The 27,378-nt window shown below is 48.2% G+C and overlaps 1 protein-coding gene across 28 annotated transcripts in view; it reads right to left on the reverse strand.

The window, feature by feature from the left end:
• Nucleotides 1-27,378, reverse strand: part of snap91a (synaptosome associated protein 91a) — a 329,189-nt gene that overhangs the window by 14,192 nt on the left and 287,619 nt on the right. For 24 of the 28 annotated variants that reach the window (XM_038799504.1, XM_038799494.1, XM_038799491.1 and 21 more), the window contains 3 exons: nt 8,618-8,677; nt 8,274-8,378; nt 5,203-5,317 (listed from right to left, as the gene is read on the reverse strand). In XM_038799504.1, the coding sequence (XP_038655432.1) occupies nt 5,203-5,317; nt 8,274-8,378; nt 8,618-8,677 (280 nt within the window). The remainder of the gene's footprint in view (nt 1-5,202; nt 5,318-8,273; nt 8,379-8,617; nt 8,678-27,378) is intronic. The other 4 variants (XM_038799505.1, XM_038799514.1, XM_038799513.1 and 1 more) reach the window with 2 other exon arrangements.

Below are 27,378 nucleotides of genomic sequence, written 5' to 3' on the forward strand. Positions count from 1 at the left end.
CCTCTTAAATGTAGATGCCAAGCTGTTAGCAAAGGTCCTGGCAACCAGGATAGAGGATTGTGTGCCAGGGGTAATCCATGAAGACCAGACGGGGTTCGTGAAGGGACGCCAACTTAACACAAATGTCCGGAGATTGTTAAACGTGATCATGATGCCGGCAGTGGAGGGGGAGGCGGAGATAGTGGTAGCGCTAGACGCGGAGAAGGCATTCGATAGGGTGGAGTGGGAATACTTGTGGGAGACGTTGGAAAGGTTTGGGTTTGGGGAGGGATTTATCAAGTGGGTAAAGCTGCTCTATTCGGCCCCGATGGCAAGTGTGGTAACAAACGGGAGGAGGTCAGAATATTTTGGGCTCCATCGAGGTACTAGGCAGGGATGTCCCCTATCCCCCTTACTCTTTGCATTAGCGATTGAACCGTTAGCGATGGCACTGAGGGGTTCAGGGGGGTGGAGGGGACTGACAAGGGGAGGGGAGGAGCATCGGGTCTCGCTCTATGCGGATGACCTGTTGCTGTATGTGGCAGACCCGGAGGGGGGAATGCCGGAGGTTATGGAAATACTAGCGGAGTTCGGGGACTTTTCGGGATATAAATTAAATCTGGGGAAAAGTGAGGTCTTTGTAATACACTCGGGAGACCAGGGGGAGGGAATTGGGAGGCTCCCCTTCAAAAGAGCAGTAAAAAGTTTCAGGTACTTGGGGGTGCAGGTGGCAAAGAACTGGGGGACCCTCCACAAGCTGAACTTTTCTAGGCTGGTGGAACAGATGGAGGAGGAGTTTAAGAGGTGGGACATGGTGCCGCTGTCGCTGGCAGGGAGGGTGCAGTCAGTTAAAATGACGGTCCTCCCGAGGTTCTTGTTTTTGTTCCAGTGTCTGCCCATCTTCCTCCCTAGGGCCTTTTTCAAGAAGGTAACGAGTAGTATCATGGGGTACGTGTGGGCACATGGCACCCCTAGAGTTAGAAGGGTCTTTTTGGAGCGGAGTAGGGATAGTGGAGCGCTGGCGTTACCCAATCTTTCAGGATATTACTGGGCGGCAAATGCATCGATGGTACGAAAGTGGGTGATGGAAGGGGAGGGGGCAGCTTGGAAGCGTATGGAGAGGGCGTCCTGTGGCAACATAAGCTTAGAGGCACTGGTAACGGCACTATGGCCGCTCCCTCCCACGAGGTATACCACGAGCCCGGTGGTGGCGGCCACCCTCAAGATCTGGGGGCAGTGGAGGCGACACAGGGGGGAAGTGGGGGGTTTGATAAGGGCACCACTAAGAGGGAACCACAGATTTGCACCGGGAAATACAGGAGGGGGATTTCGGAGCTGGCAGAGGGTGGGCATTAGGCAACTGAAGGACTTGTTTATAGAGGGGAGGTTTGCGAGCTTGGGAGAGCTGGAGGAGAAATTCGGGCTCCCCCCGGGGAACACGTTCAGGTACCTCCAAGTGAAGGCATTTGCCAGACGACAGGTAGAGGGGTTTCCCGTGCTTCCCGACAGGGGGGCGAGTGATAGGGTGCTATCAGGGGTCTGGGTCGGGGAGGGGAAGATCTCGGACATTTATAAGATTATGCAGGAGGTGGAGGAGGTACCAGTAGTGGAGTTGAAAGACAAGTGGGAGGTAGAGCTGGGGGAACAGATAGAGGATGGGACGTGGGCAGACGCCCTAGAGAGGGTCAACTCGTCGTCGTCATGTGCGAGACTGAGTCTCATTCAATTTAAGGTACTGCATAGAGCCCACATGACGGGGACAAGGATGAGTCGGTTTTTCGGGGGTGAAGACAGGTGTGTCAGATGTTCGGGAAGCCCTGCGAATCATGCACACATGTTTTGGGCATGTCCGGCACTGGAGGAGTTCTGGAAGGGGGTGGCAGGGACGGTGTCGAGAGTGGTGGGGTCCAGGGTCAAGCCAGGATGGGGACTTGCGATCTTCGGGGTTGGGGTGGAGCCGGGGGTACAGGAGGCGAGGGAGGCTGGAATATTAGCCTTTGCGTCCTTGGTGGCTCGGAGGAGGATCTTGATTCAGTGGAGGGACGCAAGGCCTCCAAGTGTTAACACCTGGTTAAACGACATGGCAAACTTCATCCAATTGGAAAGAATCAAATTCGCCCTGAGAGGGTCGGTGCAGGGGTTTTTCAGGCGATGGCAACCCTTCCTGGACCTCTTAGATCAGAGATAGAAACTGAGGTCGTGACAGCAGCAACCCGGGAGGGGAGGGGAGGGGAGGGCGGGAGGGGGGGGGGGGGGGGGGGGGGGGGGGAGGGTGTGGGGGAGGGGAGGGGGGGGGAGAGGGGGGATAACAACGAAGGAAACACGGTATCGGTGGTGTCACGGGCAAGGCCTGCCCGAGGACACTGCCAGAAACGACAAGATGGTCTGGCGGCCGGTTCGTCGGCGGGGGGGTGGGGGGGGGGGGGGGGGGGGGGGGGGGGGGGGGGGGGGTGGGGGGGATTCTTGTTAAGTAGGGGGGTTTGACTTTGTTTTGATATAATTCAAATGTAGGGGGGGTTAAAATGTTTGTACTTTGAAAAATTTCTTCAATAAAAAGTATTTTAAAAAAAAGAAAGAGAAAATGCTGGAAAATCTCAGCAGGTCTGGCAGCATCTGTAGGGAGAGAAAAGAGCCAACGTTTTGAGTCCGATGACTCTTTGTCAAAGCTAACAGAGAAAGTGGGAAATATTTATACTGTGGAGTGAGAATGAAAGATGAGTTATAGCCACAGAAACCTCGGGAAACCAGGTGTTAATGGTCACAGAAACTAAGGGGAAAGGGTGCTAATGGCAGTCCCCAGAGAGAAGAAAAGATGTGAAAGGCCAAACAGCAGGGAAACTAACATTAAAGGGTCAACTGTAGATGTGGGGGGAGGGGAAGGGGGAAGCAAAGAGGAGAAAGGGTAAGGAAAGGTGGATATGATGCGGGGAGGGCGGGGGGGGGGGGGGGGGGGGGGGGAAGAAGGTCAATATATATTAAGAAAGACAAGAAAGAAAGAAATGGTAAAAGACAGTTAAAATTAAATGGGATGAAAACAAATGGGTCGAGGTGGGGTAGAGCTAATCATCTGAAGTTGTTGAATTCAATGTCGAGACCGGAAGGCTGTCGCGTACCTAACCGGAAGATGAGATGTTGTTCCTCCAGTTTGCGTTGAGCTTCACTGGAACATTGCAGCAGGCCAAGAACAGACTTGGGAGCAGGGTCTTTTGTTAAAATGGCAAGCAACGGGAAGGTCAGAGTCTTGAATGAAATGAAAAAATGAAAATCGCTTATTGTCACGAGTAGGCTTCAATTAAGTTACTGTGAAAAGCCCCTAGTCGCCACATTCCGGCGCCTGTCCGGGGAGGCTGGTACGGGAATCGAACCGTGCTGCTGGCCTGCTTTAAAAGCCAGCGATTTAGCCGAGTGAGCTAAACCAGCCCCTGTGAGCTAAACCAGCCCCTGAATGCGCACAGACCAAAGATGCTCAGCAAAGCGATCACCCAGTCTGCGTTTGGTCTCTCCGGTATAGAGGAGACCACATTGGGAACAGCGGATGCAGTAGAACAAATTGGAAGAGATGCAAGTGAAACCACTGGAATGAGTGTTTTGGGCCTGGGATGCTAAGCATGGAAGAGGTAAAGGGCAGGTGTTCCACCTTCTGCGATTCACCCGGATATTAGTTTCTCTGCTGTTTGGCCTTTCACATCTTTTGTTTTCTCTGGGGACTGCCATTAGCATCCTTTCCCCTTGGTTTCTGTGGCCATTAGCACCCAGTGCCCCTGGATTTCTGTGGCTATGACTCATCTTTCATTCTCACTCCACAGTATAAATATTTCCCACTTTCTCTGTTAGCTTTGACAAAGAGTCATCGGACTCCAAACGTTAGCTCTTTTCTCTCCCTACAGATGCTGCCAGACCTGCTGAGATCGTTTCAGATTCCAGCATCTGCAGTAATTTGCTTTTATAGGAAGATCCTCTCTCAATCTTCTTTAATGTAAAAAAAGCTCAGTTTAGTGTTACTTAGCAGCTCATGTCTGGTGCTAATCACTTAGGAAGCCTTTTAAAAACCCATTTACACCTCATTCAACAAGGTCCAACTCTTTCAAAGGTTTTAAAACAGAAATGGTAACGTAAAAAGGGGAAATTCCCATGATTTTGAATTGTTTCTATCTGTAAGGGCTTCAACAATGCACCCTTTGGTGGAGTGGGTAATCAATGACAGCACGTTTTAGATTTCCATGTTTAACCAGGAATGCCTGGTCGATTGGGGTGCTTTCACATTCACATTGTAGATACTGTGAACACTCAATTTTGGCATCATTTAATGACAGACTGTTAATTTTAATTGTAATTCAAGACAAATAAATATGATGAAATGCATAAATGAAAACTAGCTCAGGTTCTACCTTACCTAAACACTTGTCTGGCTTTCCTGAAGTTTAAGTATTGAAGCGACCAAGCCACATAGTCTAAGAAGATCCCCAGTCTGATTCCAGAGTCTGCACAGAACCGATCTCAATAAAAATCTTCAAGACCCTTAGAATCTTGGATTAGGAGAGAGTACCAGCTTCTAAACTGCCACTGTAGTCACTGCTTTGAGAAAAGTTGAGAGCAGAAACTGGCCAGGATAGATCTGGTTCAGTTATAAAATCCCTTCAATTGTACAGCTTCCCTATGCTTAATGCCAAAGGGAATGGCACTCGCTAAATTGCACATGCGGAGAGCTGGTGCAAGTATGATGGGCTGAATGGCCTCTCGTGCTCTAACAATTCTGAGAGTTCAATACTAATACTCATTACTTGGGCTCGGCACAGAGTAGAGGGCAGTTGACACTTCTGGAAACACAATTTAGCAAGGATACAATAGATTCAGGAGGGAGAGAGGAGGACAAATTGGTAAGAAATTAAAACATCTGTAATAGAGAATGTAAAATTACCTGATTACATTGTATGCTGTGAAACACCAGCACAACCTCTTACTGTTTTGTATTCACCATCTAAGCTAGCATTTAAACTGCGGGCAATATTTTCTTATTCTGATTGACATTTTCTATACAAGGTAAGAAAGCTGACTTTTAAAAACTTAACAAACCTCTAATATCTGTGTTAGAAAGTTGCTGGAGTAGAAACTTGTGCAATCTACCTGTAACATTTCTGTCAATCACTCACAAACTGGCACACTATCCATGCAATTCTAACTTTCAGCAAACAAAACGTGTTCCAGGTAGAACCTGGAGTGTACCTTTGTTTACAAGAAATCCTTGATGTTTAGATCTGCTAGAGGGTCCTTTGTTGCAGGTTTCTTGGGGCTCTGAGTGGCAGGCGTTGGGTTTGGGGAGAGCTAACAAAGCGGAGACCAAAGAAGGCAGAAAAAGCAGCAATATAGTGAGGCCAAGAGGTTAGAAAGGTTATAATTATACTTTACATGCACATTCTGTTCATGCAACAATTATCCAATTTCAAACATGATAAACTAGAGTTTTAAAAATATATTCATGAAGGCGGGAAATATGAAAAAGCCAGCAAACATACTAAGTACATGATTTGTGCCAAAGAAACACTTTCTCAATTTCAACCATAGGGAAACCAATCTCTTTAGAACAGGATATATTCAGGTTTCACATTTTATTTATAGGATTAAATATAACAATATATTAGGAGGGTATCACCAATTTTACTTCCACCCAACATAATTTATTCTGTAGTAAAATTAAAGTAGAATACAAATATTAAACCTTATAGTCCTGGTCATGCTCATTTCAAATTATCATGCATCATTAGAATAATGCTCTTGGGCAATAGTACGAGCATTCCTTCCCAGAGATAAATTTCATCCCACAAATTTGTGTTCTCTTTATTCTCTTTGTAACAATCTCCTTAAGAATTATAGGAAATGATTAATGGAAGATCACCGCCCAGAATATACCACTTTCTCTGTATTCATAAAATTTCAAGCAGCTCAACCCTTCACCACTTCTTCTTCCTCTATTAAAATTTCAGAATAAGTTCTGTATACAGATTATGTTTGAATAACTTATCAATATGCTACCCCTTTGCCATCTGGATTTGTGGTAAATTTCCTCATGTTGCTCCAGTCAGTCAAGTTTTGAGACCCTGCTCTCTGAATAAAGCCATTTATGTCTCTTCATCACAGCCATAGAATTATTGTTCTTGTCCCTTGTCCAGCTTCCAAGGCACATTTACTCCTGATTGATGACTCCACACAGTAATTAAGAATCACTTACTAATGATTGCCATGAGAAAGAAAGTCTATAGTGACAAAGAATCCAGACCAATAAAGAACACAATCTAAGAATAGCTAGTTAAATGATGCAGTTCTGTTTACAGGCATACATAAACTAAACTTAACAGGCTAAAACTATAATTACAGTGATTTTAGTTGGCATTTTAAGTCCATTTGTTGAATCTATTTGCAACTGTTTCTATAGTAGTGAGAAGCAAGAAAATCCCTTCGTCAAGCAGTAGGTTAGGAGGTTATGATGGCAGAAGCATTGCTAGTCTTGTTAGGCGTAATGAAATAGATTTGGCATACAAGTTATATAATGGATGAGCAACTTGGGTGTAATTACTACAGCATGATCAGGTTTAAGGTCAAACATGATCAAACTAGAAATGGAAAGAGTCTTATAGAAAATTAAGTGAGCTAAGGTGAGGTGGAGGGAGGAACCATCACACAGGACTGTTCAGCAACAGTGGGATGATCCGAGATATTGCAATGATATAGAAGTAAGTATAGACCATTAAACAACAAAGCCAATCAGATACCATAGATCAGTAAAGAGGGTAGAAACCAATTGGAATTGAAGCCCTCCTTCAGTACTGCACTAATACATCAGCCTAGAATGACAGTAACTTCCTCGGAGTGGTTATCAGCTTTGAATTGCCACTCCATGCCAACATACCTATGTAAAATTTCTTCCACGCCAGTCTCGCCCGACCTTCTGACTTAGGCAGGGCGCGATCCATGCAGCATAGCTGTCTCAAAAGCCCAGCGCGACGTCTAAAGAGAGTCGGAGTGAAGGAGGACATGCCCCCTTTTTTTTTTACAGCACTAACTGCCGCAAACCAGGTGACGTTTAAAGGTCCAATTGAAAATGACAAATCAGGGAGAAAGTGAATAGGATTTTGGGTGGGGGCTGAGGGGGTTGGATGTAGGGTGGGTGGACAGATTGAGTTTCCTGGAGTTGGGGGTGGTGTGGAGGGACAGAAGGTCAAGTATCGGTGTGAGAGTCGGGTCTAAGAGTACCCAGCATGGTCAGGGGTTAGAACCATCTGGGTCAGTTGAGGATAAGAATTGGGCCTGTGTGAGAGGGAGGGATACTGTGGAAGGTCAGTCTGGGTCTTCACAATAGCTACTCAGAAATTAGAAGAGGTTGTAACATAGCCAGAACCATCTGAAGTTTGCTATTTAAACTCGCATTCTTGGATGGTTCAAAGTGCAGTGCAATTGCCCAGAGGAAGTTAGCTCTTCTGGGCAACTGCAATGCAGATGCTTACTTGCAAAATTCATAGAGGGGTTTCCCAGCGCATCTTTGGGGCACCCCCCAAAAGCTGATATCGAGGAGCCCGGAAGTTAGAAGATGTTTAAATGTCTGGAAGAGTGGGGCTTTTAACTACAAGGTCTTGACTCGAGACCTGTTGGAAAAAAAATCATTCTTTTTTGGCTTCATGTGTCTCCTTCCTTCATACATTATAAAATATTGATTTTCAACAGAACTTGTGTCGCAGGAAAATGAACTGAAGATCATGGTGGGCATGCAGAAAATTCCCAATATCACAAAATCAGAAAACTTTACAAATTCCTGCGATGTTCTCTTAGCACACAAATGTCTATGTGGATGATGCTTCTGAAAATTTACCTCAACCTTTACCTGCATGTATATTTTGTGTAATAAAATGGGAAGATTTTCCTTGAAGCAACTTATTGCCTTTTGTTTCAGTCCAACTCGCAGTGACTAGCTCAACTGGCAGGCAGCACCATGACTTGAATTTGCAGTACTTCTCATATTAAAATCAAAATACTGTAGAAGCTGGAGATCTTAAATAGGGCTATGGCGGTAGCGGGTATAAAAGGCATTGAAGCACCCGATCAATCATGATCCTGTTAAATGGTGGAGCAGGCTCAGTGGGTTGCATGGCCTACTCCTGTTCCTATATCTGCTGGCAGACCTGTTGAGTTTTTCTAGCACTTTATTCTGACCCTAAATTTCTCTCATTGTGTTACCAATTTTTCTAACACACTCCTCATAATAGGTCATTGTTTCTTTCCGAAGACTAACAAAAAACACTTACCGGTGTTCCAGGAACGGCTCCAGCTCCAAATGCTGGTCTCATCATGGGCTGAGGATACATCATTGACTGCTGAGGCATCATGGGTATACCTGTACTTGCAGGTGGCTTAATCAAACAGCACATGTAAGGAGTACTTCAGTTACTTGTTTAAAGAAACAGTAAATACTGTGTTGAAGAAAGTGATTTTACAGTCTTAGATAATTTGCCTGATATGACAGCATTTAACAAGGTGGCTTAATAAATTTTCAATATAAAATCAGAAAAATCCTTGTTGACATCAAAATCTTATAGATCTTAATTATCAGAATAGTAAGTTGCATTCTCATGAACCTTCGATTACTTACTATCCCAAATCCAGGTACTGGCTGAGCAGTAGGTGGTGGCCCGACAGGTGGAACAGCTCCCTATGAACAATTCATAGAAACGTAGGAGTGAGTATGTTGGTATAAATAAGTTTGATTAAAACAGACTTCTGCAGTGAACAGAAAATGGTGGCACAGTCTGTGTTGTTATTTTGGAGATCAAAAATGAAGGCATGAATTACGATTTCCTATCTCTGGTTAAATTGGAGATTTATCCATCCTGCACAGCAGTCTTAGTACAAAGATAAAAGCAAATTACTGTGGATTCTGGAATGTAAAACAAAAACTGAAAATGCTGGACAATCTCAGCAGGTTTGACAGCATCAGTGGAGAGAGAAGGGAGCTAATGTTGCAAGTCTGGATCCAGACTTGAAATGTTAACTGTTCTCTCTACATAGATGCGGTTAGACCTGCTGAGAATGTCCAGCATTTTTTGTGCAAAATTGGATGATCAAGGGATTCTGCCTTTCTGAAAAGGTCAGAACCTGCCAGCTCTAAGGTACACACAGGTTCCCAGATTTACTAAATAAACGGTTTTGTGTTCCAGGCAAATTCCCTCAGTTCTTTTCTGAAACAATACTGGCCAAGTGAGAAACGGGAAGAAGACAGCTACATCAAAGGGAGATAATTATTTTTATCCTCATTTACTTTCCAAATCCAACAAAGAAGTACACCAAATGCAGAAAGTGGAACAAGATAATCTGATTTATTGTTCAGACCATCTTGAGGTGCAGTGGTTTCAAAATGTAATCTCTTCTTAGCAGAAAGGTCAAGCAAAGATTAGAAAAGACATCAATGCTGCTTGAAATACAGCAGCTTGCAAATAAAATACTGCAGCCAAACCAGTTGTTTAGTACAAATGAAATACGCTTCTATCTTGCAGGATGTTTCAGAGTTAGCAAAATAGCTTTTACCTATGCCACTACAGATCTTCATGCATGGGAAATAGTTGGCTTGACTTGTATATCTTTATTTCTATCTGAAAAGTAAGTCAAGCAATGCTAAATATTATTTAGAATTGATCTTGGTGATTAGGTTATCAGGTAAAACGATGAGAGAAATTGATATAATTATGGACTATATATTGGGGAAAAAAAGCCCAAATCTACATTTGAGAACAGAGGGCGTGGTTTAATGGAAATTAAACAAAGTCTTGTTTTGGGCATATTTAGCGGAGTGTTCCCTGGCGCTGGCAGCGCCGAGAACAACCCTGCCATTAAAGGGCATCATTTGTGGGCATCGGTGAGGAATGGCTCACCTTTAGGCTCATTTCCTAATGAACCAGCTCAGCACACCAGTGCATAAAGAGCTTCGGGTGCCATTTAAAAATTGCACCCTGATCTCTGGACCTCCCTCAACGCCCCAACTTACTAATTACAGGGGTCCTTGAAACCCCCGCTCTCCCCCCACCTTGCGCCCCAGGCCCAAACCCTGGCATAGGGAAGATGCCACCTGGACACCCTAAGGTTCTTGTGAGATTTACTGGCCTTGTCATGTCCTGTTTTGGGGACGACGAGGCAGTTAAATCGCAGCCACAGTTTCAATTCACTGGTTGAAGCAGTCATGCATTTTGATCGCCATTTTATCCTCCAGGAAACAGCAGGCTGCAATGGTTGTCAAAGGAGACCTGAATTTTAATAGCTGTCAGGGACGGAGAATAAAAAGTAGTAAACAACTAGGTTATAATTGTTTGGTTCAGGGGGTGGGTGGAGGGGAGCTATGCCCAATCATACACCACAAAGTCAGGTTGTACTAGTGGAAGCTTTTGGCAGAGTTATCTAATATCCCCACTCCAGAGCACTTTCCTTATAGTTCGATCAGATATTTTCATTCAGTATTTATCCAGTTACCTTTCGAGAACTACTGCTGAATCTACTTCCACTACCTTTAAGCACTGCATTCCCGATCATAACTTACTGTGCAATTTATTATTCCGCCCGTCAGCTCTGGTCCTCCTGCCAATCACCTTTAACTGGCGTTCTAGTTCCCAACATTTCTGCCACTGGAAAGTTTCTCCTTACTCTATCAAAACCATTCATAATTTTGGATGGTAAATATCACTCCTTTTAACCTTCTTTGCTCCAAAGAGAACAACTCCAGCTTCTTTACATAACCAAAGGCTTCCATGCCTGGTAAATTTCTTTACCCTGTGTTTCAAATGTATGCTTTCTCAGAACCCTAGCCTTTCCAGAGTCATCTTAAATAGAAGCATGCTGGGAGGCATATGGGAGGAATGACGGGGGGGGGGGGGGGAGGAAGAGAGAGAGATAAAAATATTTCTAATTTGCAATCAACTTAGTTTGCGCCTGTGTTTTGAAGATAACATTACAACCAGTGGCAATTTCAGGTGGGTGAAGCCAATTGCGATAATAGCTTTACAATGATTGGAGTTGGGTAAACTTTCAGTAGATTTTTGATGGGGGGAGTTGGTGAGGGTGGATAGGAGAAACGCGGAGGCTCCGGAGGAGGGATTGCTGGGGGAGCGGCGTAGTCTTCAGGCCAAGTTCGACCTGCTGACCACCAGAAAGACGGAAGCTCAGTGGAGGAAGGCACAGGGAGCGGTGTATGAATATGGGGAAAAGGCGAGTAGGATGCTGGCGCATCAGCTCCGTAAGCGGGATGCGGCCAGGGAGATTGGTGGAGTGAAGGATAGGGGAGGGAATGTGGTGCGAAGGGGGGGTAGGCATCAATGGGGTCTTCAGGGACTTTTCCGAGGAGTTGTATCGGTCTGAACCCCCAGCGGAGGGGGGGGGGGGGGTTTGGGTTTAGGGAGGTGTTGAGGGAGTCGAGGAACTGGAGGGGACTGGTGCGGGGTGGGGAGGAGCACCGAGTGTCGCTTTATGCAGATGACTGGTTATATGTGGCGGACCCGGTGGGGGGAATGCCGGAGGTGATGAAGATTCTCAGGGAATTTGGGGACTTCTCAGGGTATAAGCTCAACCTGGGGAAGAGCGAGCTGTTCGTCGTGCACCCGGGGGATCAGGAGGAGGGAATTGGTAGGCTCCCACTAAAAAGGGCGGAGAGGAGCTTTAGGTACCTGGGAGTCCAGGAGCTGGGGGGCCCTACACAAACTTAACCTTATAAGGCTGGTGGAGCAAATGGAGGAGTAGTTTAAAAGATGGGACATGTTGCTGCTGTCGCTGGCGGGCAGGGTGCAGTCTAGATGACGGTGCTCCCGAGGTTTTTGTTCCTGTTCCAGTGCCTCCCCATTCTTATCCCGAAGGCCTTTTTAAGGAGGGTCAACAGGAGCATTACGGGGTTTGTGTGGGCGCATGGGACCCAGAGGATGAGAAGGGTGTTTTTGGAGCGGGGCAGGGATAGAGGGGGGCTGGCGCTGCCCAACCTCTGTGGGTACTACTGGGCTGCCAATGCAGCGAAGGTGCCTAAGTGGGTAATGGACGGGGAAGGGGCAGCATGGAAGAGGATGGCGATGGCGTCCTGTGTGGGCACAAGCCTGGAGGCGCTGGCAACGGTGCCGCTGCCGCTCTCTCCAACGAGGCATACCACGAGCCCGGTGGTGGCGGCTACCCTCAGAATTTGGGGGCAATGGAGACGGCACAGGGGGGAGGTGGGGGTCTCGATGGGGTCCCCGATACGGGGGAACCACCGGTTTGTTCCAGGGAGAATTGTTGGCGGGTTCCTGAGTTGGCACAGGGCAGGTGTTCGGAGGTTGAGGGACCTGTTTGTAGACGGGAAGTTTGCGAGCCTGGGTGAGTTAGAGGGGAAGTTCGGGCTCCCCCCGGGGAACATCTTTAGGTACATGCAGGTAAGGGCGTTTGCCAGACGGCAGGTGGCGGATTTCCCTCTGTTGCCCCCGTGTGGGGTGCAGGACAGGGTGCTCTCGGGTGTGTGGGTTGGAGAGGGGAGGATTTCGGACATGTACCAAGTGATGCAGGAGGTAGTCGAGGCCTCGGTGGAGGAGCTGAAGGGTAAATGGGAAGAGGAGCTGGGTGAGGAGATTGAGGAGGGGACATGGGCGGATGCTCTAGAAAGAGTAAACTCCTCCTCTTCTTGTGCGAGGCTTAGCCTCATACAGTTCAAGCTGCAACATAGGGCTCATATGACCGGGACGAGGATGAGTAGGTTCTTTGGGGGCGAGGACAGGTGTACAAGGTGCTCAGGGAGCCCAGCGAACCATGCCCATATGTTCTGGGCATGCCCAGCGCTGGGGGAATTTTGGAAGGGGGTAGCAAGCACGGTGTCGAGGGTGGCAGGATCCAGGGTCAATCCAGGCTGGGGACTCGCAATATTTGGGGTTGCAGTGGAGCCGGGAGTGCAGGAGGCAAAAGAGGCCGATGTTCTGGCCTTTGCGTCCCTAGTAGCCCGGCGGAATCTTCTTCTTCAGTGGAAGGATGCGAGGCCCCCAAGTGTGGAGGCCTGGATCAATGATATGGCGGGATTTATCAAATTGGAGGGTGAAATTTGCCAAGGGGATCAGTACAGGGGTTTTTCAGGCGGTGGCAGCCGTTCCTAGATTTCCTGGCAGAACGGTAGGGAAAAAGGCCAGCAGCAGCAGCAGCCCGGGGTGGGGGGTCGTTTCTGTGGGTTAGGTTGAAGAGACGTGTATGTGTTCTTTGTTTATGACAGGCGTTAATCTATTTCTTCTTTTTTGTATTTACCGGGGGGGGGGGGGGGGGGGGGGGGGGGGGGAAAGAGATGGTGGGGGGTTTGCTCTTTTTCGTTTTCTCAGTTTTTAATATTTTCTGTTACTGATATTTTGTAAAAATCTGAATAAAAATTTTAAAAAAAAGATAGCAGGTGCAGAATTGTGATGATACAAATAAAACAAGTAACTATGATAGCTGTGATTATCATTAAAATAAAATGGGAATTAAAGGGTTGCACAATTACAATCATTTCAGAATACAAATAATCACAATGGAAGTCTTATTCGTTCAGAGAATAGTCTGCACTCTGCATTTTGTGCTAAAATCCATGGATCATATGTTGTCAAGTGGAGTTCATTAAATTCTCAACCATTCAGATATGATTTGAGTGTTTAATAAATTAGGAGGTTGGGCCGTCATGTAGTATATTCATTCTACATCTTATTTGCGGAATGGTTGATTATTCCTATAATTCCATTGCACATTTACTTCTGTGCGTTTGTGGGAAGTGATAATGGCAAAGGGAGGTGGGATTCAAGCATTTTCTAGCAAAATCTAGGCTGTGGCTTTTCTGCCTTTCAGCAAGGAACATGTTAGATTGTGCTGCCACATTGGCAGCATTCCCTTTTGTAGTGAACCTCAGCTATGCTTTCAGCCTTTACAAAATTATCTCCTGGTTTGTCTTTAATCAGTCCCACTCTTCCTTTGATTGCCCGTTAACTATTTGTATTTGTTTGGAAAATACTTTTGGGTTCCTTTTCACGTTAGCTGCTCATTCATTCTTATACTCCATCTTAACCCCTTTTTAGATCTCCTCTGTACATTCTGTAATCAGCTATGGACAATATTTTGGACAAGAGGTCACAATTGTCTAATAAAAGTCAAGAGTGTAATACTCTCCACTTGCCTGAATGAGTGCAGCTCCAACAACACTCAGCAACCTGCTTGATTACTACTCCCTCCACCATGGATGCACAGAGGCAGCAATGTGCACCATCTAAAAGGTGCTTTTAAGGAACTCAATTCCTTAGGCAGCACCTTCAAACCCAGGACCACTACCATCTAGAATGGCAAGAGCAGCAGATATCTGGGAACACCACCACCTGGAGGTTCTCCTCCAGGTCACTCACCATCTTGACTTGGAAAAATATTGCCATTCCATCACTGTCGCTGGGTCAAAATCCTGGAACTCCTTCTCCAACAGCACTGTGGGTGTACCTACACCTCAGAGACAGCAAGGGCTCAAGGTGTCAGCTCACCACCACCTTCTGAACGACAACTATGGATAGGCAGCCTAGCCACCAATACCCAGATCAGTAAATGAATGAAAGGAATAAAAAAGGTGGCAAATGTTCTTAAATGAAAATTAATGCTTTTTCTCCAGAAAAGCCATGTTCAAAGTGCTGGCGGATTTTATACAAGATTGAGAAGAGGTGCATATGCAAACAAAATGTTAATGTTTTTGAAATGGCAAAACACTGCAAAAGGAAAACATCAAGGAAGACCTTCTGAAGAACATGGAAACAATGGAAGGGGAACAAAGTATGGACCTTGCACAGCTGGCAAGCTTGCAATCATATGTTGTGGGCGCGATTCTCCACTCCCCACGCCGGGTGGGAGAATCGCGGGAGGGCCCGGCAAATCACGCCGCCCTGGCACCCCCTGCTTTTTCAACACGCCGCTCGGAGAATCGACGCTCGCCGTTTCTCACGGTGACCGCCGATTCTCCGGCCCGGATGGGCCGAGCGGCCTGCTGAACCCGACCGGTTCACGCCGGCGCCAATCACACCTCGTCGCTGCCGGTGTGAACAGAGCGCAACAGGTGAGTGTGGGGCCTGTGGGGGGTGGAGGGAGGATCGGGCACCACGGGCGTGCTGAGCAGATGTCTGGCCCGCGATCGGTGCCCACCGATCGTCGGGCCGGCATCTGTAAACAACGCACTCTTTTCCCTCCGCCGCCTCGCAAGATCAAGCCGCCATGTCTTGCGGGGGCAGCGGAGGGGAAGACGGCAACCGCACATGGGCGGGTTGGAGCCGGGCAACCTGCGCATGCGCGGCTGACGCCACTTCGGCGCCGCCGACCACGTCATTCCCGGCGTGTCGCTTTGACGCAAGCGTCAAGGCTGGGCATTCTGGATTCATGCACCGCCGCTCCTAACCCCCCTGGGGGGGGGGGGGGGAAGAGAATAGGGTGTGAGGAGCGGCCTCAGTCTACCGTTGGGAGAATTGCGCCCTGTATTTTTTGGAAAGGAGTAAACCGGTCCATCAAAAAAGTTAATTCAAATGAATGGCTGGGAGATTAATTTATTTCTGGCAAACAGAAGTTTTGGGGAAAACAAATCACATCAATTCTTCTTTGGAATCCAAAAACAAGGAGTATAATTTAGAAGAAAATTGTACAGAATCTCTTCTTGTAAACTGAACCTTTAAACCAAAGACATTATTGTTTGGAACCAAGAAAATCTCTTCTCGGGAAATTAAAAATGCATAGAATCATAACAAATCCATAAAATAGCTGAAGAACCGCACCACACACCAGACAAAAGTAACAGCGTAAAGTATATCACGAGAATATATGGTTCAGTACACTACGAACAATAATTGTTAAAGTGGTTCAAGTGATGACAAACTACAAAAGATCAAGTGTAGCAATTATCTGGCAGAGAACAGTAGCTGTAACCTTTTGATAAAAATCTATTATGTAGATTATTCTTATTGTTAATGCCAGTTAATTAATTTCCTGTGACACTGACACAAATGACATACATAATTCATCAGAAAAACAAGTGGCATCATCATAATTTGACATTCGTGAACACAAATCTCTTTGCAGAGAAACAAAACACAGGATTGTATAGAGGGAAAATTGCAAAGCGCAATGATACAACATATTTGGTTTATATCGACTATGAATGCCAGAGGCGAGCAGCAATTTCATTGAGAATTTGCACTGGAGTGCAAACTCAACAGATTGAGAGTTTGGAAAGCTGAGGGAAACTGAAATGTCTTGTTAAAAATCAAACAGCAGTTAAATGTTATGGGCGCGATCCAATGGCCATGCTGTGCCTGAAGATAATAATAATCTCCATTAGTGTCACAAGTAGGCTTTCAGTACACCGCAATGGCGTTACTGTGAAAATCCCCAGTCGCCACACTCTGGCGCCAAATTGGATTCACTGGGTGAGAATTCAGAATGTCTAATTCACCTAACTAGCCTTTTTCTGGACTTGTGGGAGGAAACCCACGCAGACACGGGGAGAACATGCAGATTCTGCACAGACAGCGACCCAAGCAGGGAATCGAACCCGGGTCCCTGGCGCTGTGAAGCAACAGTGCTGACCACTGTGCTAACGTGCCACCTATAGCACAAAAGCAGTTTGCCGGGGCGCAGCACAGCTGATAAAACCTGGGAGACCCTGCCCTTGGGATCTACCAGGTTCGTAACACCTTATGAGATCTAATATGATCTCGGGAGACATTGCAATGTAAATCCTGCCCATTGTTAGTGGGATAACAAGCAAATCTGCATATTAAAGCGATACAGCTAGTCTCAGAATCCCTACATAGCAGAAGGAGGACATTCGGCCCATCGAGTCTGCACCAACAGTGTTAGGATATTGTCTGTCCTCCTCTTGCTGCCTGTTTTGATATACATTCTTCGCTGCTGACTGCTGAGAAGTTACTGCAGCCTTTGGATTTTCTGTTTAAATTGTAGTCTTTGGATACTGGTACAAACTTTAATGTGCAGATTCCTGAATTACTTGAGGCATGGGATCAATTTCCCTCGCCTCAGGAGATCTCGAGTGAGTGCCGTTCAGCATTGGTCTCCACAACTGGGGACCAGACGGAACGGCACTCTTGAGGGTCTCCCAGCAGATTGGAGGCTCTCGGGTGCATGCCCTTTGGGCAGGGTGGTACCCTGGCACTACTACCCATGTGCCAGCATGGCATAGCCAGTTGGCAGGGGCACTGACAGAGTGGCAGGTTGGCACTGTCATCGTGCCAAGCTGGCATTTTTGTGCACTGGCAAAGGGCCGAAGGTACCCTGTGCGGGTGTTGCCGGGGAGAGGGAGTCTGGGGGTATAAAATAAATAATTGAATCAATCAAAGCAGGGAGACCGTTACCTGGACATTTTATACCAGGTGGTGATCACACCCGTCCGGATGAGGATCTTTGGATTTAGAAGGTAGTCAGGAATAGGGAGGGTGTGACTGCAGCTGAGGTAGCTAAGGGATCCAGAGGGCAGCAATGCAAGAGTGTCAGCCTCTGCAGTTGTCCAACAGGTTTGAACTTCTTTCAGCTTGTGACGGACGAGAGCGAGGGCTGGGTGGAAGAGCTGTCTGAACATGGCACTGTATTACAAGAAGCCATTCAAGTGGGGGAGCACAAAGGAATTTAGTAGTAGTACGGGACGGTATAGTAAGGGGGAATTCACACTATTCTCTGCAGCAAAGACCGAGAGTCCAAGTTGCTATCTTTGGAATCCCTACAGTTCAGAAGGTGACCATTCGGGCCATCAAGTATGCACTGACTGTCCGAAAGAGCACTCTATCGAGACCCACTTCCTTGCCCTAGCTCTGTAACTCCATGCACTGATCATGGCTAATCCACCTAACCGGCACATCTTTGGACAATGGGAGGAAACTGCAGACATGGGGAGAACGTGCAAACTCCACACAGACAGACGCTCAAGTTCGGAATCAAACCCAGATCCCTGGTGCTGTGAGGCAGCAGTGCTAACCACCGTGCCGCCCTACGTTGCCTACCTGGTCTAACGTTCGGCACATTTGCTCAGGTCTGCAGAGGAGCCTAAAGTGTAAAGGGAAAGATCGAGTGGTTGTGGCCCACGTGTACTAACGACATATAGCCAATCAGAGGAGCTAGGAACCAAATTAAACAGTACCTTAAAAAGGTAATAATTTCTGGATTCTCTGAGCCATGTCCAAATTTGTATAGGGCAAGTAAGATTAGAGAAATGAATGCATGGTTCAAACATTGGTGCGGGAGAAGTGGGCAGAGAATGCAAAACGCGCCAAAAATATTGAAAAGGACAAAAGTAAAAGACTCTGCATCTGAATGTACATTGAATACAAAACAAAAGAGATGAATTAATAAGTACGATCTGGTAGCCAAAGATTGGGACCCGAACATTGAAGGGTGTGTGACATTTAGGAAGGACAGGAATTAGAAAGTAATGGTTGGGTGGCTCTGTTAATTAAGTTCATGAAACCACGATGTAGAAGCATTTTGGGTCGGGATGAGAAATAATAAAGGTAAGAAGGCACTTGTGGAATTGGCATCCAGGCCCCCTAATTGTAACTCTCAGTAGGACAGAATATAAATAAGAGATAATGGGAGGGTACCAGAAAGGCAGTGATAGTCATGGGAGATGTTAATTTAATAAAGGGGCTGGTTTAGCACAGTGGGCTAAACAGCTGGCTTGTCATGCAGAAGGCGGCCAGCAGCGCGGGTTCAATTCCCGTACCAGCCTCCTTGAACAGGTGCTGGAAGGTGGCGACTAGGGACTTTTCGTAGTAACTTCATTGAAGCCTACTGGTGACAATAAGCGATTATTATTATTATTTACATACAGACTGGAAAAATCAGATGGGCAAAGGTAGGGAGATGAGTTCATAGATTGTTTTCGGGATAGTTTTTTGGAACGGCAGAGTCTGGAATCAACCAGCAAACAAGCGATATCAGACCTAGCATTGTGCAACGAGATGGGATTAATGGTTAATTCAGTGAAGCCACCAATAGGTAGCAGCGATCTAAACATTACTGAATTTTACACAGTTTGAGGGAGGGAAGAGTGCGAAAACTAGTATTTTAAACTTAAATAAGGACTTATGGAGGGCATGAAAGTGGTGCTAGCTAAAGCGAACAGACAAATAAGATTAAGCAACAGATCAATAGTGATGCAATGGCAGGTAGTTAAAGAGACATTTCAGAATTCACAGAACAGATATACTCCAAGTGGAAAGAAAAATTCCAAGGGGAGGATTTGTAGTTAACTAAAAAAGTTAAAGACTTCCGGTTGCGGCTATGCGGAGCTAAGCCGCACGTTCGGCAGCTCCCGCTATTTAAGGACTTTTGGGCCGATTTGAGGGCCCGAAACGGCGCTGTTTCGACGAATCCCGGTGGGGGAAGGTGTCTAAAGGAGCAGTCCCCATAATTTATGGTGCTCACCCGGAGTGGGGCAAAGGAAAAAGCTGCAGCAGCTCCCCAAGAAAAGCGGGGGAAGAAAGACAAAATGGCAGCCGGCGGAACACCCGAGGACTGGTGGAAGTGGGCGCAGGAGCAGCAGGCCTCTCTTCTGCGCTGTTTTGCGGAGCTGAAGGCTGAGCTGCTGGACTCCCTGAATGCGACTACCAACAAGCTGCTTGGGACCCAGGCGGCCCAGGAGGCGTCCATTCGGGAGTTGCAGCAGCAGGCCGCTGAGCGGGAGGAGGAGGCCGTGGTCCTCGTGGGGAAAGTGGAGTTGCACGAGGCACTTCACAAAAAGTGGCAAGACCGCTTGGAGGAGCTGGACGTTCGCACGAGGCGAAAGAATTTGAGGATCCTGGGCCTGGCGGAGGGGCTGGAGGGGTTGGATCTCCCGGCGTATGTGACCACGATGTTGAGCTCGTTGATGGGGGCGGGGTCCTTCCATTTGCCCCTAGAGCTTGAAGGAGCTCACAGAGTGATGGCCAGGAGGCCCAAGGCAGGTGAGCCCCCAAGGGCGGTTCTGGTGCGGTTCCATCGATTCAGCGACCGGGAGTGTGTGCTGCGCTGGGCCAAGAAAGAGAGGAGCAGCAAGTGGGAGAATTTGGTAGTGAGAATCTACCAGGAATGGAGTGCGGAGGTGGCTAAGCGGCGGGCCGGGTTCAACCGGACGAAGGCGGTGCTGCATGCCAAGCAGCATGCGAAGACTACTTCGAGTCCCCAGAGGCGGCGTGGGCCTTTGTTCAGGCGGAGAAGCTGGACTTGAACTAGGGCCTGGGGACACACTATGGCCGTTGCTGTTTCCGCTGTTGCTGTTCTTTAACTTTGACATGTGTGTTTTTTATGCTCGTTTTCTTTTTGCTCTGTTTCCGGGTGGGTCTATTTGTTGGGTATGGGGGTCGGGTATGTGGGGAATGTTGGGGGTTTGTATTTTATGTGTTCTCTTCTGTACGGGGCTGGGGGTTGGGGTGAAACTGGATTTTGGGGAGCTGCGTCAGAAGGGTGGGGTGTGGCAGTGTGAAAGCGCGGGCTTTCCTCTGGTTTCCCGCGCCGCGGGGCAGGGGGGGTCGGAGCTGGCGTGGCCTCTACTGGTTTTCTTTCCCGCGCTGAAGCGGTGCCAAGGAGGTGTGGCAAGAGGGGGATGACCCCATGCCGGGAGGGGATAGGTTTTGGCGGGAGCTGCCGGGGTCAGCAGAAGTCAGCTGACTCACGGAAGTACCATGGAGGGTGCGTCGCGGCTAGGAGGGGTCCTAGCCGGGGGGGGGATGATACCGGGTTGCTGCTGGAATGGCCAGGAAGGAGCTGGTGTGGGCCGGGGGGGGGGGGGGGGGGGGGGGGGTGGTAGAGGAGAGGCGTTATCGCCATGGGGATCGGGTCGGGCGGGGCGAGCTGGCCTGGGGCGAGCAGTCGACAAGCTATGGCTAGCCGGCGGGGGAGGGGGGCGGGTTGCCCTCTGATCCGGCTGATTACCTGGAACGTGAGGGGGCTGAATGGGCCGGTTAAGAGAACTAGGGTATTTTCTCATCTGAAGGGGTTGAAGGCAGAAGTGGCTATGCTCCAGGAGACCCACCTGAAGGTGGCGGACCAGGTTTGTCTGAGGAAAGGGTGGGTGGGGCAGGTTTTTCACTCAGGATTGGACGCGAAGAACCGGGGGGTGGCGATTCTGGTGGGGAAGAGGGTGGCGTTTGAGGCGGCTGAGGTGGTGTCGGACATGGAGGGCAGATATATTATGGTGAAGGGTAGGCTGCAGGGAGAGAAGGTGGTGCTGGTTAACGTATATGCCCCGAATTGGGATGATGCTGGCTTCATGAGGCGCTTGTTGGGCCGCATTCCGAACCTGGAGGCAGGGGGCCTGATCATGGGGGGAGACTTTAACACAGTGCTGGATCCCCCACTGGACCGGTCCAGTTCAAGGACGGGTAGGAGACCGGCGGCGGCCAAAGTACTGAGGGGATTCATGGACCAGATGAGAGGGGTGGATCCCTGGAGGTTTGGGAGACCGAGAGCACGGGAGTATTCCTTTTTCTCCCATGTCCGTAGGGTTTATTCACGAATAGTTTTTTCGTCCTGAGCAGGGGATTGATCCCGAGGGTGCAGGATGCCGAGTATTCGGCCGTAGCGATTTCAGACCATGCTCCACACTGGGTTGATCTGGAGATGGGGGAGGCGCGGGACCAGCACCCGCTCTGGCGCCTGGATGTGGGGATGCTGGCTGAGGTGTGTAGGAGGGCCCGGAGAAGTATTGAGGGGTATCTTGATACCAATGACACGGGGGAGGTCCGGGTGGGGATGGTCTGAGAGGCTCTGAAAGCAGTGATCCGGGGGGAGCTGATCTCCATCCGGGCCCATAGGGAAAGGAGGGAGAGGGAGAGACTGGTGGGGGAGCTCCTGGATGTGGACAGGAGATACGCGGAGGCACCGGAGGAGGGGTTGCTGCGGGAACGGCGTAGTTTGCAGGACAAATTTGACTTGTTGACCACCAGAAAGGCGGAGACACAGTGGAGGAGGGCGCAGTATATGAGTATGGGGAGAAGGCGAGCAGGATGTTGGCGCATTAGCTCCGTAGGCGAGATGCTGCTAGGGAAATTGGTGGAGTGACGGATGGGCGTGGGAATGTAGTGCAGAAGGGAACAGAAGTAAATGGGGTCTTTAGGGACTTCTACGAGGAACTGCACCGGTCGGAACCTCCGATGGGGAGAGGGGGGATGGAGAGCTTCATGAACAGGCTATGTTTCCCAAGGGTTCAAGAGGAGCTGGTAGAGGGGCTGGGGGCGCCGATAGAGTTGGAGGAGCTAGTCAGGGGGATTGGACAAATGCAGTCAGGTAAGGCCCCGGGGCCGGACGGGTTCCCGGTGGAATTTTATAAAAAGTATGCGGATCTGGTGGGCCCCTTGTTGGTGCGAGCCTTCAATGAGGCATGGGAGGAGGGGGGCTTTGCCCCCGACGATGTCGCGGGCGCTGATCTCTCTGATCCTAAAGCGGGATAAGGACCCCTTGCAGTGTGGATCATAAAGGCCTATCTCGCTCCTCAATGTTGACGCCAAGTTGCTGCCGAAGATCCTGGCCACCAGGATAGAGGATTGTGTGCCAGGGGTGATACACGAAGATCAGACAGGATTTGTCAAGGGACGGCAGCTCAACACGAATGTGCGGAGACTGCTAAACGTTATCATGATGCTGGCAGTGGAGGGGGAGGCGGAGATAGTGGTGGCGCTGGACGCAGAGATAGCGTTTGATAGAGTTGAGTGGGGGTACCTGTGGGAGGTGCTGGAGCGGTTTGGATTTGGGGAGAGGTTCATCAAATGGGTGAGGCTGCTCTACGCGGCTCCGATGGTGAGTGTAGTTACAAATGGAAGGAGATCGGAGTACTTTAGGCTCTACCGTGGGACCAGGCAGGGGTGCCCCCTGTCCCCCTTGCTCTTTGCACTGGCGATTGAACCTCTGGCTATGGCGTTGAGGGAGTCAGGGAGATGGAGGGGTCTGGTGCGGGGTGGGGAGGAACATCGGGTATCGCTGTATGCGGACGACCTGCTGTTGTATGTGGCGGACCCAGAAGGGGGAATGCCGGGGGTGATGGAGCTGTTAGCGGAATTTGGGGGCTTCTCGGGCTATAAGTTAAATTTAGGCAAGAACGAGGTATTTGTAGTACACCCGGGAGATCAGGAGGAGGGAATTGGGAGGCTCCCGTTTAAGAGGGCAGTGAAGAGTTTCAGATATCTGGGGGTGCAGGTGGCCAGGAGTTGGGGGACTCTCCATAAGCTTAATTTTACCAGGCTGGTGGAGCAGATGGAGGAGGAATTTAAAGGGTGGGACATGGTGCCGCTATCGCTGGCAGGTAGAGTGCAGTCCGTCAAAATGACGGTTCTCTCGAGGTTCTTGTTCCTCTTCCAGTGTTTGCCCATCTTTATCCCTAGGGCCTTTTTTAGAAGGGTGACCAGCAGCATCATGAGCTTTGTTTGGGCGCATGGGACCCCGAGGGTGAAGAGGGTCTTCTTGGAGCGGGGTAGAGATGGGAGGGGGGGGCTGGCGTTACTCAATCTCTCGGGGTACTACTGGGCAGCCAATGTGTCGATGGTGCGCAAGTGGGTGATGGAGGGGGCAGCATGGAAACGGATGGAGAGGGCGTCCTGTGGAGATACAAGCCTGGGGGCCCTGGTAACGGCGCCGTGGCCGCTCCCTCCTACGAGGTATACGAGTCCGGTGGTGGCGGCTACCCTCAAGATTTGGGGGCAGTGGAGGCTCCGTTAAGGGGGAACCATAGGTTCGTCCCGGGGAACATTGATGGGGGATTTCAGGGTTGGCACAGAGCGGGCATCAGACAGCTGAGGGACCTGTTTATTGATGGGAGGTTTTCGAGCCTGGGGGAGTTGGAGGGGAAATTTGGGCTCCCCCCGGGAAACATGTTTCAGGTATCTGCAGGTAAAGGCATTTGCTAGATGGCAGGTGGAGGGATTCCCTTCGCTTCCCGCGAGGGGGGAGAGTGACAGGGTGCTTTCGGGGGTCTGGGTCGGAGAGGGGAAGATATCTGATATCTACAAGGTTATGCAGGAGGTGGAGGAGGCGTCAGTAGAGGAGCTGAAAACTAAGTGGGAGGGGGAACTGGGGGAACAGATCGAAGACGGGACATGGGCTGATGCCCTGGAGAGGGTTAATTCTTCCTCCTCGTGTGCGCGGCTTAGCCTCATCCAATTCAAGGTGCTGCACCGGGTCCACATGACTGGGATGAGAATGACTAGGTTCTTTGGGGGGTGAAGACAGGTGTGTCAGGTGCTCGGGGAGTCCAGCGAACCATGCCCATATGTTCTGGGCATGCCCAGCACTGGAGGAGTTCTGGAAGGGGGTGGAGAGGACGGTGTCGAGGGTGGTAGGATCCAGGGTCACACCAGGCTGGGGACTCGCGATTTTTGGGGTTGGGGTGGAGCCGGGAGTGCAGGAGGCGAAAGAGGCCGGTGTTCTGGCCTTTGCGTCCCTAGTAGCCCGGCGAAGGATTTTGCTACAATGGAAGGATGCGAGGCCCCCAAGCGTGGAGACCTGGATCAATGACATGGCGGGTTTTATTAAGCTAGAGAAGGTCAAATTCGCCCCGAGAGGGTCGGTACAAGGGTTCTTTAGGCGGTGGCAACCTTTCCTCGACTTTCTGGCTCAACTATACGGTACTGGGACAGTAGGAGCAGCAACCCGGGGGGGGGGGGGGGGAGAGAAACGATGACTATGTTTGTTTATTTAATTTAAATTTATTTTTAAGTTCTTTTGTTGGGGTTGGGGGGGGATATGATACATGCGTTGAGGCGGTCTGGGGGGTGTTACAGTTGTTATGGGTTACTTTGTTGCATTTCATTGTTTGTTGTTATATTTTATATTTTCTGTAAAAAATTCCAATAAAAATTATTTGTTTTAAAAACTAAAAAAGTTAAAGACCATATCAAACCTCATGAAAAAACATACAATTTCACAAGGTTGCCAGTCAAAAGATTGGACCGTATAAAGAACAGAAAAGGATGACAAGGTTAATAAGGAGGAAAAATTAGATTATGAGAGAAAGATCACTAGAAGTATAAAGACTAATCGGAACAGTTCCTATAGCTATTGAAATAAGAAAAGAGTTAACAAATTGAGTGTTGGTTCTACAGAAAGTGAATTGATAATGGAAAGTAGGGAGATGGCAGATGAATTGATGTCTTCATTATAAAGGACACAAGTAACATCCTAGAAACAGGTGTAAATCAGGAAATGGAAGGGAGGGGGCAACTTAGAAAAATTCCAATCACCAGGAAAGTGACATTGAGCAAATTGTTGGAGCTGCAGGGTGACAAATCCCTGTGCCTGGATGGACTTCACCCTAGGGTCTTGAAAGAAGTGGATATAGATTAGCTGGTGCATTGGTTTTAAGGTTCCATTAGATTAGAAAATAGACAAAGTAGGAAGCTGTAGGCCTGTTAGCTAGCTTAACATGTCATGGGGAAAATGTCAGAAGCTAATAAATATTTTTTAGTTAGACTTGTCACGTGTACCAAGGTACAGTGAAAAGTATTGTTTTGCAATACAGTCCAGGCAGATCGTTTCATACGTGAAAAACATAGGACATACAATAAATTCACAATATAAATACGTAGACATAGCATCGGGTGAAGCTTACGGAGTACGGTGTTACAACAGTAGAGAGGATGCACATAGAGATCAGTTCAATCTATAGGAGGGCCATTCAAGAGTCTGGTAAAAAAGCTGCTTTTGAATCTGTTAGTGCGTGTTCTGACTTTATATATTCTACCTGATGGAAGAGGTTGGAAGAAAGAAATACCCGGGTGAAAAGGGTCTTTGATTATGCTACAGAGTCAACGGATGGGAGGCGGTTTTGAGTATTGGACTGGGCTGTGTTGATGACTCTCTGTAGTTTCTTATGGTCATTGGCCGAGCAGGTGCCATAACAAGCTGTGATGCAGCCAGATGGGATGCTGTTTATGGTGAATCTGTAAAAATTAGGAGTCAATTGGTTTATGACGAATTTCCTTCGTTTCCTGAGGAAGTAGTGGCGCTGTTGTGCTTTGTCAGTCGTAGCGTCGACGTGGGTTGACCAGGGCAGATTGTTGGTGATGTGTACATCCAGGAATTTGAAGCTGTCAACCATCTCTACCTCAGCACCATTGATGCAGATGGGGTGTGTCAACACTTCGCTTTCTGAAGTCGATGACCAGCTCCTTAGTTTTGCTGACATTGAGGGAGAGATTGTTATCGTTGCACCATGCCACGAGGTGCCACCATGCCACCCTCCTGTACTCTGATTCATCCTTATTTGAGATCAGACCCACTATGGTTGTGTCAGCAGCAAACGTACAGATGGAGTTGGAGCCATATTTTTGCTACATAGTCATGTGTGTATCAGGAGTCTAGTGGGGAGCTAGGTACGCAGCCTTGCGGGGTTCCGGTATTGAGGCCTATCGTGGAGGTGTCATTGTTTATCCTTACTGATCCTTACCAAGTCCGAGGTTTTGGAGTTTGGATATGAGCTTGGTTGGGATTATGGTGTTGAAGGTGGAGCTATAGTCAATGAATAGTCTGACGTAGGAGTCCTTTTTGTCGAGATGCTCCAGAGATGAGTGTAGGTCCAGGGAGATAGCAGCTGCTGTGGACTGGTTGTGGTGGTATGCGAATTGCAGTGGATCAAACATTATAGCAGAATAAAGAGTCAACATGGTTTTGTGAAAGGGAAATCATGTTGAATCACTTTATTTGAATTCTTTGAAGGAGTCACGTGTGGGTGGGTAAAGGAAAATGATGCGCTGTACTTAGATCCCCAGAAGGCACTTGATAAGGTGCAACATCAAAAGGTTATTGCAGGAAATAAAAAAGTTCATTGTGTTGTAGAGGGGAAGAAATTGGCATGGATAGAAGATTGGCTAGCTAGCTAACAGAAAACTGGAGACAAAAATGTTACCCGTTCGCAGGATGTAACAAGTGGTGCGCCGAGGCCTCAACGTTTTACAATTTATATAAATTTGGATGCAGGGGTATGATTACAAAATTTGGTGATGACACACAAAGATAGGTAGGAAAAGCAAATTGTGAAGAGGTCATAAGGAGGCTACAAAGGGACATACGTTAAGTGAGTGGGCAAAAATCTGACAAATGGAATGGAATGTGGGGAAAATACGATGGCCTATTTTGGCAGAGCGCTGAGATTCAGAGAGATCTGGATGTCCTAGTGCATGAATCACAAAGACTATAATGCCAGTACAGCAAATAATTAGAAAAGCTAATGGAATGTTATTGTTTATTGTGTGGGAAATTGATTATGAAAGTGGGGAGGTTATGCTTAAGTTGCACAAGGCACTAGTGAGACCGCATCTGTCGTACTTTGTAAACTATTGGTCTCTTTATTTAAAGGAAGATGCAAATGCACTGAAAGCAGTTCAGAGAAGGTTTACTAGACTAATA

Source organism: Scyliorhinus canicula, chromosome 6 (assembly GCF_902713615.1).
Source record: "Scyliorhinus canicula chromosome 6, sScyCan1.1, whole genome shotgun sequence".
In the NCBI taxonomy this organism is placed as follows: domain Eukaryota; kingdom Metazoa; phylum Chordata; class Chondrichthyes; order Carcharhiniformes; family Scyliorhinidae; genus Scyliorhinus; species Scyliorhinus canicula.